The sequence below is a fragment of the Notolepis coatsorum genome, assembly GCF_963971535.1.
Source record: "Notolepis coatsorum genome assembly, chromosome: 6".
Lineage (NCBI taxonomy): Eukaryota > Metazoa > Chordata > Actinopteri > Aulopiformes > Paralepididae > Notolepis > Notolepis coatsorum.
This window is the reverse complement of record NC_140170.1, coordinates 127,084,834-127,098,289: the sequence shown is the minus strand read 5'-3', so window position 1 is coordinate 127,098,289 and position 13,456 is coordinate 127,084,834. Positions and strand designations below refer to the sequence as shown.

Sequence of the window (13,456 nt, the reverse complement as noted above, 5' to 3'; positions counted from 1 at the left end):
TAGTCAAGTACAGATAAAGACGAATACCAGCTATCTGGACAGGTCTATCACCAAGGTTTGCCTCCTACAGGAAGCGGAAGAGCCATGAGGACGTCAGATGTTCACATTCATTGAACTTCATAGACTGACTTTGACACATGAACATTGGATTACCTTTTTTTTGTTTTTCTGACTTGACTGACCAAGCGATGATAAAGATCACTCCTGTTTTTTCAGGCTATGTGCTAGTAACCTCTGGCCATAGAATACATTAAGAAAGAAGAAAAGGACATTTGCGAGAAAAATATAAAAAAATCTAAAAGAAAAGGACATTTGCGAGAAAGAAATATAAAAAAATCGAAATATCTTCACATTTCTGCTATCATTCTTCAGCACATACATCAAGAAGTGGGACATGGAGGGCAGTCAGGTGGCGTAGCGGAGATTGCGTTCGTCACCAATGCCGGAGACGCTGGATTCGCCTGTTCGAATCCAGCTCCCGGCGTTGTCACCAGCTTGGCTGGCCATTCACACTAATACAATTGGCAGTATTAGAGGGTGGGAAAGCTGGCGGGGTGGGTCCGGGTCGTTGTAAACAGCGACTCCTACAGTTCGGTCGGGGGGCCTGCTCAGCGCGGATAGGATCTAAGGGGGGTAGTGTGATCCTTCCACATGTTACACCCTCTCAGTGAGAGTCCACGCTGCCAGGTGAAAAGAAGCGGTTGATTGGCTAGACGTGTGTCAGAGGAAGCACGTGATAGCCTCCACTCTCCCAGACCGACTGTGGGGGGTAAGTGCGCAGCGACCAGGAAGGGGATTGGGAATTGGCATAACGACTAACATTGGGATGGGAGAAAATCGGAGGAAAAAGGAGGGGGACAATGGAACCAACTTTGTTGGAGCTGAGCGTCAATTGAATGAGGCAATGGAACATTGGAATCTTGCTCAAATTAACAACACTCTCCTTCAGAAAGGCATCAAGTGGATGTTCAATCCCCCTACTGGATCACATCATGGAGGAGTATGGGAGAGGTTAATAAGGTCTGTGAGGAAGGTCCTGAACTCTTGCCTGAAGGTGCAGAACCTCGATGAAGAAGGTCTTCACACAGTCCTTTGCGAAGCAGAAGCTATCATCAACAGCCGTCCCATCACAAAAGCATCTACTGACCCAAACGACTTAGGAAGCACTTACTCCTAACCATCTTCTGCTGCTTAAAACCATGCCATCTTTGCCACCAGGACAGTTTCAGAAGGAGGATATATGCTCATTGCAGATGGAAACAAGTGCAGTATATGTCAAACTTATTCTGGAAAAGATGGGTCAAGGAATACTTACCTCTACTGCAGGAACGTCAGAAGTGGTCAAGTGTCGAGCGCAACTTCATTGTTGGAGATATTGTGCTCATAATTGATGACTCGGCACCTCGCAACTCATGGCTTACAGGAAGGATTGTGAAAGCTATCCCAGATAGAAGAGGACTAGTCAAGTACAGATAAAGACGAATACCAGCTATCTGGACAGGTCTATCACCAAGGTTTGCCTCCTACAGAAGCGGAAGAGCCATGAGGACGTCAGATGTTCACATTCATTGAACTTCATAGACTGACTTTGACACATGAACATTGGATTACCTTTTTTTTTGTTTTTCTGACTTGACTGACCAAGCGATGATAAAGATCACTCCTGTTTTTTCAGGCTATGTGCTAGTAACCTCTGGCCATAGAATACATTAAGAAAGAAGAAAAGGACATTTGCGAGAAAAATATAAAAAAATCTAAAAGAAAAGGACATTTGCGAGAAAGAAATATAAAAAAATCGAAAAAAAAATACACTATTGTTTGAATAATTGTGCCATATATTTAATGTTTTCTTGTTGGACTCCTACATAATTTACAGTTGTGTAATTATTACATTTGAATAATTAGGGGCCGACTTGTAGGAGCCATAATGTAAGTTTCAGTATTCTCTATGGTGTTGTATGGTTAGTTGTACTGTCACTTTAGGTGGTGGGCGTGTTCACGGGGGTTTGGTGGTAATGGGAGTGTTCATATGTAATTTCATTCACCTTTTCACTTGGTTGACAGTTTTACGGAAAGAGGGGGTGAGATTGGAGCGCATACTTTCTATTGACCGCAATCGTAATCACAATCGCAATCGCAAGAATATAGCATCCAATAGTGCAACAGTATTAGTATTAATGTATGTATTTACGTGTATTTCATCTGTATCAGTAAGCGAAAGAATAAAAGTTTGAAACGCGTCAAAGTGTTTGTACTCCTCTGCTTAGCCTCTCGGCTTGGCTTGTTTATGACAGCCTACTGCCGCAACAGGTAGGAAGGAAGGAATGAAGGAAGGAAGGAAGGAAGGAAGGAAGGAAGGAAGGAAGGAAGGAAGGAAGGAAGGAAGGAAGGAAGGAAGGAAGGAAGGAAGGAAGGAAGGAAGGAAGGAAGGAAGGAAGGAAGGAAGGAAGGAAGGAAGGAAGGAAGGAAGGTAGGAAGGAAGGAAGGAAGGAGGAAGGAATGAAAGTAGGATAGATAGAAGGAAGGGAGGAATGAATGAAGGAAGAAGGGAGGGTGGAAGGGAGGGAGGAAGGAAGGAAGGAAGGAAGGGAGGGAGGGAGGGAGGAAGGAAGGACGGAAGGAAGGAAGGAAGGAAGGAAGGAAGGAAGGAAGGCAGGAAGGAAGGAAGGAAGGAAGGAAGGAAGGAAGGAAGGAAGGAAGGAAGGAAAGAAGGAAGGAAGGAAGGAAGGGAGGGAGGAGGGAGGGAGGAAGGAAGGAATGAAGGAAGGAAGGAAGGAAGGAATGAAGGAAGGAAGGAAGGAAGGAAGGAAGGAAGGAAGGAAGGAAGGAAGGAAGGAAGGAAGGAAGGAAGGAAGGAAGGAAGGAAGGAAGGAAGGAAGGAAGGAAGGAAGGAAGGAATGAAGGGAGCAATGAAGGAAGAGGGGAAGAGAGGAGGGAAGGACGACAAGCCAAGCCTCACTGCTGAAATTGCTACTCAGTTTCATCACATTACACACAAGTTGCAATTTGTGAAGATTCATCTTTATTGATGATGTTGACTGACCAGTTGGTGGTTACATAGTGTGAGCAGACATCCAGATAATAGTATTTAGTTTGGATTAATTACATACATTCAAATGAAGTGGCATATATTTGTGCATAAATATATTGGGATTGGGGCCGAGCTGTCACTCTGCCAACCTGGGGCTGGCAGCGACACTATTGGTTGCGCAAGCCGGGGGTTGGCAGAGGGGAGGGGGCAAGGGCTGACCTGGGAAGTTCATGTTCAGTCTAGTAATTACGAGCAGAGGTGATGCACCCCGTCTTTTGTACGGAGAACTATATCCATAAGTTGAATAAACCAAAGTGAGAAACAACAGCCTCTGTGAGTCATTCATTAGCAAGGACGCTACAATAGCATACTATGTTTATATAAGTGTTATGTAAGTGCGATTTCTATAACATTCTGATAATTTTTTATTCATTTTGACAATACACACACACCACGGCTGCACATACTCCGGTTCACACAGAATACTCCGGTGTGTTGGTGAAATCGCAATATGGCGTAGTGCAATATCCACATTGCAGGAGGTTTCAATATTTGGTAAAAAAGGATTACCATTCTAAATTAAGTGTTTCTGAGATGTCCTGACCTATGATGTTCCACAGACATAATAAAACATACAGGCCCCTGCAAAAAAACACATCATCATCACTTGAAAATAATGATTCAGAAATTGCCATTCCCTCTAATATCGTGTATCATAACATTCACAAAGTTGCCAAGATGTCACTCAGGAGTCCACAATGCTGCCCTAATGTTAGTTATTTATATAGCGCTTTTATCCAAAGCCCTTTACAATTTTTGTTCCTCACATTCACCCATTCACCTACTCATTTGGAACAATTAGGGGTTAAGTGTCTTGCTCAAGGATACTTCGACACGCTGCCCAGGAGGAGCGGGAATCAAACTGGGAACCTTCCGATTACCAGACAATCACTCTACCTCCTGAGCCACTGTCGCCCCTGGTTGGTTGCTAGAAAGCATCTGCATTACCTGTGACCACAGAAGAAGAGTGCTCTGTACACGTTGCAGTGTGTCCACCATTGCAATATCTGTCAAAATCACAACATTATGTTTTTTTCCTTATCGTTCAGCGCTAGTGTGAATGTGTGTGTGTGTGTGTGTGTGTGTGTGTGTGTGTGTGTGTGTGTGTGTGTGTGTGTGTGTGTGTGTGTGTGTGTGTGTGTGTGTGTGTGTGTGTGTGTGTGTGTGTGTGTGTGTGTGTGTGTGTGTGTGTGTGTGTGTGTGTGTGTGTGTGTGTGTGTGTGTACCAACCTCCTCCAGTTTGAAGGTGATCATGGTGAAGGCTCTGAAAACACAGTCCGTGGGTCCAGTAATAGTGATGATTCTTTCCGGACATGAACCCTCTGAAATGTTGATCCGTGCAGAGCTCTGTAGAGAGAGAGAGAGAGAGAGAGAGAGAGAGAGAGAGAGAGAGAGAGAGAGAGAGAGAGAGAGAGAGAGAGAGAGAGAGAGAGAGAGAGAGAGAGAGAGAGAGAGAGAGAGAGAGAGAGAGAGAGAGAGAGAGAGAGAGAATGACAGTAGAGGTGAGAAGGAAGAGAGGGATGAAGAGAGAAAGAGGGATGAGGGATACAGAGAGGGAAGGGATGAATGAGAGAGGGAGGGAGCAAGGAGAGGGAAGGAGGGGGGGGGGGATCCGAGAAAGGAAGAGGGGAATAAAAAGAGGAGAGAGATAGACAGGTAAGGGGAAAGGGGTAAAGGGATGGAGGATAAGGTATGGGAGGAGATAGATAGGGAGCAAAAGGGTGGGGGTGGAGTAGCATGAGAGATGGAGGTTTATGTCCTCAGGTGGGTGAGAGGGAAGGATGGAGGGAGACCGAAAGGAGGGATGAGAGAGAGAAAGACGAAGGGATAAAAGAGGGGGAAAGAGAGGAGAAGAGAAGCTATTAGTGGAGGATGGACATAAAGGCCAAGATCGCTGGAGACTGAATCATTTACACTGCAGTGTCTCTCTGCTGCTCCTATGGGAGGTTCACCTCTGCTACAGCAGGAGGGCAAATAAGGAGAGGGGGAGGATGAGAGAGTCTCTGCTCTCTATGAATATTCTCCTTCCTATAGGAGGTTCATCTGTGGTATGCTGGTAGGAGGCAGATGGATGAGAGCCGAGAGGAGGAGAGCAGAGAGGAGCAGAGCAGTGATGAGGAGAGCAGAGATGAGCAGAGTAGAGATGAGGAGAGCAGAGATGAGGAGAGCAGAGAGGAGGAGAGCAGAGAGGAGGATATCAGAGAGGAGCAGAGCAGAGAGGAGGAGAGCAGAGATGAGGAGAGCAAAGAGGAGGAGAGCAGAGAGGAGCAGAGCAGAGAGGAGGAGAGCAGAGAGGAGCAGAGATTAGGAGAGCAGAGAGGAGCAGAGCAGAGAGGAGCAGAGCAGAGATTAGGAGAGCAGAGATGAGGAGATTAGAGATGAGCAGAGCAGAGAGGAGGAGAGTAGAGATGAGGAGAGCAGAGAGGAGCAGAGTAGAGATTAGGAGAGCAGAGAGGAGGAGAGTAGAGATTAGGAGAGCAGAGAGGAGGAGAGTAGAGATGAACAGAGCAGAGAGGAGCAGAGTAGAGATTAGGAGAGCAGAGAGGAGGAGAGTAGAGCAGAGAGGAGCAGAGTAGAGAGGAGGAGAGTAGAGTAGAGAGGAGGAGAGCAGAGAGGAGCAGAGCAGAGAGGAGGAGAGTAGAGAGGAGGAGAGCCAAGAGGAGCAGAGCAGAGAGGAGGAGAGCAGAGAGGAGCAGAGTAGAGAGGAGGAGAGTAGAGTAGAGAGGAGGAGAGCAGAGAGGAGCAGAGCAGAGAGGAGGAGAGCAGAGAGGAGGAGAGCCACGAGGAGCAGAGCAGAGAGGAGGAGAGCAGAGAGGAGAGCAGGGATGAGCAGATCAGAGAGGAGGAGAGCCAAGAGGAGGAGAGCAGAGAGGAGGAGAGCAGAGAGGAGCAGAGTAGAGAGGAGGAGAGCCAAGAGGAGGAGAGCAGAGAGGAGGAGAGCAGAGAGGAGCAGAGTAGAGAGGAGCAGAGCAGAGAGGTTGTGAAGTGCTTTCTGCTCTCTAGGCGGCTCACCTCTGTGGTACAGCAGAGAGCAGAGAGGACAATGAGAGCAGAGAGGAGGAACAAAGCAGAAGAGGGGGCTAGAGTGATGTGCTCTAGGTCCCCACCTGAACATGGAAGGGAGACATTGTCTATAGTGCTCTCTGCTCCCTATGAGTGCTCTCTGCTCCCTACAGTATCTTGGACATGTGGCACAGGAGAAAAAGAGGAGGGGGTCAGAGATGAGCAGGGTAGAGATGAAAGGAGAGAATAGATTTTTGATGTGAATGTCTGAGGAGGGGCGAGGAGTGGAGATACACTGTTCAACGAGGAAGCAAGGGGGAACGAGATGGAAAAATGCGGAGGGGGAGGAGGAGGAGGAGGAGGAGGAGGAGGAAGAAGAGGAGAGCACAAAAAAGGATGCAAACATTTCTGAGGGAAAAGGAGTCATTATGATATACGGATTCAGACAAGCATGAGTGGAGGGAGGGGAACGTGAGAGGAATTACATGTACAAGTAGAGGTGGATGAGAGTGATTTGGAATGATGTGGAAGATGGGCGTAAAGGGAGAAGAGGAGGGGAGGTGAAGCGGGCAGGGAGGTGATGACTCGGCGGTATTTCTCAAAAGAGCAGGAAGAGAAGCTAATCATGAGCTACGGTTGGATTAACCCCATGCCTGACAACTCTGGAGGTGGTGTGTTGATGGCCGTGCTTCTCCCTACATAAGGAGAGCTTCTTTTTTCCTGTTTCACCTCCTGCCGCTCTTTGCCTCCCTTCCACCATGAGCCCCTCCACCCCAAAAAAAAAGAAAACAGCCGCACCATCACCATGGATACAACCCTAGTGCTCTCAATGAAGACGTTCAGCACCGGGAGACATCGAAAGGGCACTTCACCGATTTTCAATCTTAATCCTATCGTTCTGTTGTGAGGATGACGTGATAATCAGACATGTAACTCACCAAACGTGTTCTGTGTCTCGAGAGCTCAGCTGCCTTCCTCCGGGTGACGTCACCAAGAGGAGAGCAGAAGTTTAGCGAACTGTAGACACTATTTCCTGACACTATTGGTGAGTTACATGTCCAGTTATCACATAGCACATCATTTGATCTCAACTCCACCCTCATCCTTGTCTGAGGAGAGCAACATTTGTGATTGGAAAACCAAGAAAAGAGGGTGGGTTTGAGATAGATTAATGGGGTAAATTCCAACAGCACGGTTTGTGTACCAGTGGCCATTTTCTAACAGGTTCATGACAACACAGACACGGATCTTTGACGTTCTTGCTAATATCTTCACCTACATCATGAGAGTTTTATTCATCATAAGATAATTATTTAGGGCGAATGAGTATGTAACTAGCAGCTCTTCTGGAGGGGGTTAGGGACCCTGCACAAGGGGACAACAGCACCACAAGCATATTTGAGGAACAAGATAATGTGTCCCATTCACTTTTCCCATCCAGATTCTTTCAGCCAGACTAATGATTCAAACTGACGATAACAGCCACAGCCCTGCTTCACTAACCTTCAGACCTCTGCTGCCAGAGTGGAGCTATATAACCACAGCCCTGCTTCACTAACCTTCAGACCTCTGCTGCCAGAGTAGAGCTATATAACCACAGCCCTGCTTCACTAACCTTCAGACCTCTGCTGCCAGAGTGGAGCTATATAACCACAGCCCTGCTTCACTAACCTTCAGACCTCTGCTGCCAGAGTGGAGCTATATAACCACAGCCCTGCTTCACTAACCTTCAGACCTCTGCTGCCAGAGTAGAGCTATATAACCACAGCCCTGCTTCACTAACCTTCAGACCTCTGCTGCCAGAGTGGAGCTATATAACCACAGCCCTGCTTCACTAACCTTCAGACCTCTGCTGCCAGAGTAGAGCTATATAACCACAGCCCTGCTTCACTAACCTTCAGACCTCTGCTGCCAGAGTAGAGCTATATAACCACAGCCCTGCTTCACTAACCTTCAGACCTCTGCTGCCAGAGTAGAGCTATATAACCACAGCCCTGCTTCACTAACCTTCAGACCTCTGCTGCCAGAGTAGAGCTATATAACCACAGCCCTGCTTCACTAACCTTCAGACCTCTGCTGCCAGAGTAGAGCTATATAACCACAGCCCTGCTTCACTAACCTTCAGACCTCTGCTGCCAGAGTAGAGCTATATAACCACAGCCCTGCTTCACTAACCTTCAGACCTCTGCTGCCAGAGTAGAGCTATATAACCACAGCCCTGCTTCACTAACCTTCAGACCTCTGCTGCCAGAGTGGAGCTATATAACCACAGCCCTGCTTCACTAACCTTCAGACCTCTGCTGCCAGAGTAGAGCTATATAACCACAGCCCTGCTTCACTAACCTTCAGACCTCTGCTGCCAGAGTAGAGCTATATAACCACAGCCCTGCTTCACTAACCTTCAGACCTCTGCTGCCAGAGTGGAGCTATATAACCACAGCCCTGCTTCACTAACCTTCAGACCTCTGCTGCCAGAGTGGAGCTATATAACCACAGCCCTGCTTCACTAACCTTCAGACCTCTGCTGCCAGAGTAGAGCTATAATAACCACAGCCCTGCTTCACTAACCTTCAGACCTCTGCTGCCAGAGTAGAGCTATATAACCACAGCCCTGCTTCACTAACCTTCAGACCTCTGCTGCCAGAGTGGAGCTATATAACCACAGCCCTGCTTCACTAACTTTCAGACCTCTGCTGCCAGAGTGGAGCTATATAACCACAGCCCTGCTTCACTAACCTTCAGACCTCTGCTGCCAGAGTGGAGCTATATAACCACAGCCCTGCTTCACTAACCTTCAGACCTCTGCTGCCAGAGTGGAGCTATATAACCACAGCCCTGCTTCACTAACCTTCAGACCTCTGCTGCCAGAGTAGAGCTATATAACCACAGCCCTGCTTCACTAACCTTCAGACCTCTGCTGCCAGAGTAGAGCTATATAACCACAGCCCTGCTTCACTAACCTTCAGACCTCTGCTGCCAGAGTAGAGCTATATAACCACAGCCCTGCTTCACTAACCTTCAGACCTCTGCTGCCAGAGTGGAGCTATATAACCACAGCCCTGCTTCACTAACCTTCAGACCTCTGCTGCCAGAGTAGAGCTATATAACCACAGCCCTGCTTCACTAACCTTCAGACCTCTGCTGCCAGAGTGGAGCTATATAACCACAGCCCTGCTTCACTAACCTTCAGACCTCTGCTGCCAGAGTAGAGCTATATAACCACAGCCCTGCTTCACTAACCTTCAGACCTCTGCTGCCAGAGTGGAGCTATATAACCACAGCCCTGCGTCACTAACCTTCAGACCTCTGCTGCCAGAGTAGAGCTATACTGTATAACCACTTATCCCCGGTCACTGCTCCTTTTCTTAAAAGCATCATGTAGAGTATATTGGCCTTGGGCTCAGAATGCTGAAATATACATGGAGAATAATGGAGGAAGAGAGGAAAGAGAGAAAGGGGGAAGGAAGGAAGGAAGGAAGGAAGGAAGGAAGGAAGGAAGGAAGGAAGGAAGGAAGGAAGGAAGGAAGGAAGGAAGGAAGGAAGGAAGGAAGGAAGGAAGGAAGGAAGGAAGGAAGGAAGGAAGGAAGAATGGATGGAGGGAAGGAAGGAGAGAGAGAGGGAGAAAGAATGATTCCAAGAAAGAAAGAAAGAAAGAAAGAAAGAAAGAAAGAAAGAAAGAAAGAAAGAAAGAAAGAAAGAAAGAAAGAAAGAAAGAAAGAAAGAAAGAAAGAAAGAAAGAAAGAAAGAAAGAAAGAAAGAAAAATATACTTAGAAAATAACCTCCCATCAAGTCATTCGGTGTGGTAAGCTCATCACAGGATGTGTGTGTGTGTGTGTGTGTGTGTGTGTGTGTGTGTGTGTGTGTGTGTGTGTGTGTGTGTGTGTGTGTGTGTGTGTGCGTGCGTGTGTGTGTGCATGTGTCTGTGTCAACAGCCCAGAATAAGTCTTTCTAACCGAGTTATTGAAATATCAACAGCTGCATGGAATGGACCATTTCACGGCTGCAACTACCATCTTGTTTTCATATCTGGTGGTCTGGGTCATGTAGGCTGGCTGTGAGATGCTGTCAGACGGCGGGTCTCACTAGGAGGAGGGCCAAGCCATTAGCTGTCCTTGGGGGCCACACAGTGTGTTTTCATGTGTCTGGATTACTATAGTCTGGAACCAGTGTAATTGACACTTGAGCTCAGCTGTCAATGACAAGTTTCTGAATATGACTACATTTCCTGTTTACATCCCTTGCTTATTAATTTATGCAGATATAAATAGACAATTGAGTGTGCGTGTGTGTGTGTGTGTGCGTGTGTGTGTGTGTGTGTGTGTGTGTGTGTGTGTGTGTGTGTGTGTGTGTGTGTGTGTGTGTGCGTGTGTGTGTGTGTTAATTGCCTTGCAGCAATGAATCCTGTCTGTTTTAATCAATCATGTCTGTTTCACTTAGAGGTGATCTCTATCAATGGACACAATACACAAGCACTGAGAGCGAAAGACACAGAGAGAGACGGAGAAAAGAGAAACAGAGATAATGTGTCTATGTGTATCTGTGAGTGAAAGAGGGAGAGAGAAAGAGAGACAAACCAGATATTATGTGCTCTATTTTTACAACAGTGGAAGAAGACTGTTGCTTAGTGAGAACAACCAGGGATATCACACACATGCACACACGCATGCACACAGCAACACAGCCAAGAGACAAAGAAACAATGGTGAGATGCATTTGCAGACACATGCACACAGGGCATCACATAGATACACATGTGCATGCACGCACGCTCACACACACACACACACACACACACACACACACACACACACACACACACACACACACACACACACACACACACACACACACACACACACACACACACACACACACACACACACACACACACACACACACACACACACACACACACACACACACACACACACACACACACACACACACACACACACACACACACACACACAGAGCAGTGCGATTGTATGATAATCTTGTTCCGCTGATGAATGACTATCTCTCTCCTCCGCCTCTCTTATCCAGCTCTCCATCTTTAACTTGATCAGTCTCTATCCATCCCTCTCTCTCATCTCTCTCTCTCTCCCTGCCAAGATCCGCCCATCCCGTCTATAGACGGGTTTAACTTGACAACTAAAACAACCAAACATTCTAGAATGGACTAGGTTTGATCTCCGGCCTGCTATTGATATCAGCAAACACTGCAACAGGAAATAAACTGCCTAGCAACGCAATTACACTGAAAGCGTCTATGTACCGCTCCAACCCTCCATCTCTCTCTCTCACCGTCTACTGTATCTCTACTGTATCTCTTTATCTAGTTGAGTTCAATGGACATTAGTGACATGTCATGTGTTGCCAAATCACATTATGAAATGGCAATATTGATTATGAAAGAAGATGGTAAAATAATGAAGGTATCAAGTTCAAACAACAAAATCAACATCATCATCATCATCATCATCATCATCATCATTCACTGAAAGAAATATATCTCTCTGTCATTCTATCACTCTATCATTGTCACTGTTTGTCCAAAGATCCGTACATCCCTACATGGGGATGGATCATCTGTCTCCCTTTCCATTCATCCCTCCCTCCCTTTCTCTTTCTCTCTCTCCCCTTCCCTAATGGATGAGATGGACAACACGCTGTAAATCTTTTCCGTGTTGTCCCTCATCCATCTCTTTCTCTCTCGTCTCCTCTCTCTCATCCAGAGACCACTAATGTAATTTGTTTGATTAGACTGAGACACGTCTCAATCACCGGAGCACTCAATGCACTGACTCCTCACACCGTCCGCAAACGTCTAGCGATACATACTCCCTGGGATTTAACACTCTTGTGACGATGGCTACAGACAGCGGGAGCCTCTCTCTCTCTTTCTCCCTCTCTCTCTCTCACTCTCTATCTCTCCCCCCCCCTCTCTATCTCCCCCCCCCCTCTCTCTCTCTCTCTCTCTCTCTCTCTCTCTCTCTCTCTCTCTCTCTCTCTCTGTGGTAGAGTAGGAGAGCTTCATTACTCCTCATTTGGAGGAGGAGAGGATGGAGAGGCATGACAGTCAACTAGATTAGTCTGGTCTGTTATACACTGTTAGAGACAGCAGGGAGGGTATGTGTGTTTGTGTTTGTGTGTGTGTGTGTGTGTGTGTGTGTGTGTGTGTGTGTGTGTGTGTGTGTGTGTGTGTGTGTGTGTGTGTGTGTGTGTGTGTGTGTGTGTGTGTGTGTGTGTGTGTGTGTGTGTGTGTGTGTGTGTGTGTGTGTGTGTGTGTGTGTGTTTGTGTTTGTGTGCTTGTGTTGACACTATTGCATCAACAAAGCCTTTTATAAAGAGGCCTTCTCCCCAACCTCAACTTTCAGAGTACTGGCTGTCTCTGTGTCTATATGCATGTTTGTGCACACATTTGTATATTGTATGTGTGTGTGTTCGTGTTCATGCTTATACTATTTGTGTGCTTACAGTACTGTAGGCGTATGTGTGTGTGAGTGTATGTGTGTCTTTTGGCACATTTCCACTGACCAGTAGGCACGGTACAGTACAGGTAGGCTTGCCGTGTTGCCTGTGTTGTTTTCCCAGTACACAACACACCCTGTCGGTGTAGGTGTAGGTAGGAGGAGCTGTGACAATAGAGGGAGGAGTTACTCCGCTTGCTGGCGTACATTTCACATTTCACTAGACACAACAACACAACACAATGGAGGGAGTTGAGGCTTTGCTGTACTTTTTCATGGGGATTTGGTTTTGAATTAAAGGAAGACGGAGGAAGGACATTATTTTCAATTTGAGTGAACGTCTGTTCGCCTCTGTTCCCATCTTTCAATTGATAATTTCAATGCAACTCAGAGATAAAATAAGAATTAAGATGCAGCAATAGGAAATAATCCTAAATATCCCCTAATATATTCCCTAAAATATCCCAGTAACATATTTGAGTGAACCGTTTAGGTGATTGGATTCTCTCATTCCCCATACGCTATGCTCATTCTCGGATGGACGTGTAGTGAGAAAGCAATGTGTGGACATTGGAAATAACATTACTTCCCCTATAAATACAACACTGTTTTATACAATCTTGTTGTAACCTTCACTGAAGGATTTGCTGAACAAAGTAATAGTTTTCGTGCATTGTTTCACTAGATTAACCAACTTATTTTAATATGAGTTTTAAAGCCTTTACTTGTTGATAACAAGATGAACGGAGACTAACAAACATGGCAGCGTCTTTTCCTAAATATAAGGTTGACTGTAAAGTGTTGCCACAGACCTTACCATGAACATTGTGTTGAGTTCCATTGACCAACCAGCAGTCTGCAGTATTGAATAGCACATATAGTAGCTACCTG

At 46.4% G+C, this 13,456-nt stretch overlaps 1 protein-coding gene across 1 annotated transcript in view; it reads right to left on the bottom strand.

Annotated features, from left to right (window-relative positions):
- Positions 1-13,456, bottom strand: part of LOC311230491 (poly(rC)-binding protein 4-like) — a 259,895-nt gene that overhangs the window by 79,232 nt on the left and 167,207 nt on the right. Inside the window, exon 6 of the mRNA XM_084316780.1 lies at positions 4,322-4,438. Coding sequence (XP_084172906.1) covers positions 4,322-4,438 — 117 coding nt within the window. The remainder of the gene's footprint in view (positions 1-4,321; positions 4,439-13,456) is intronic.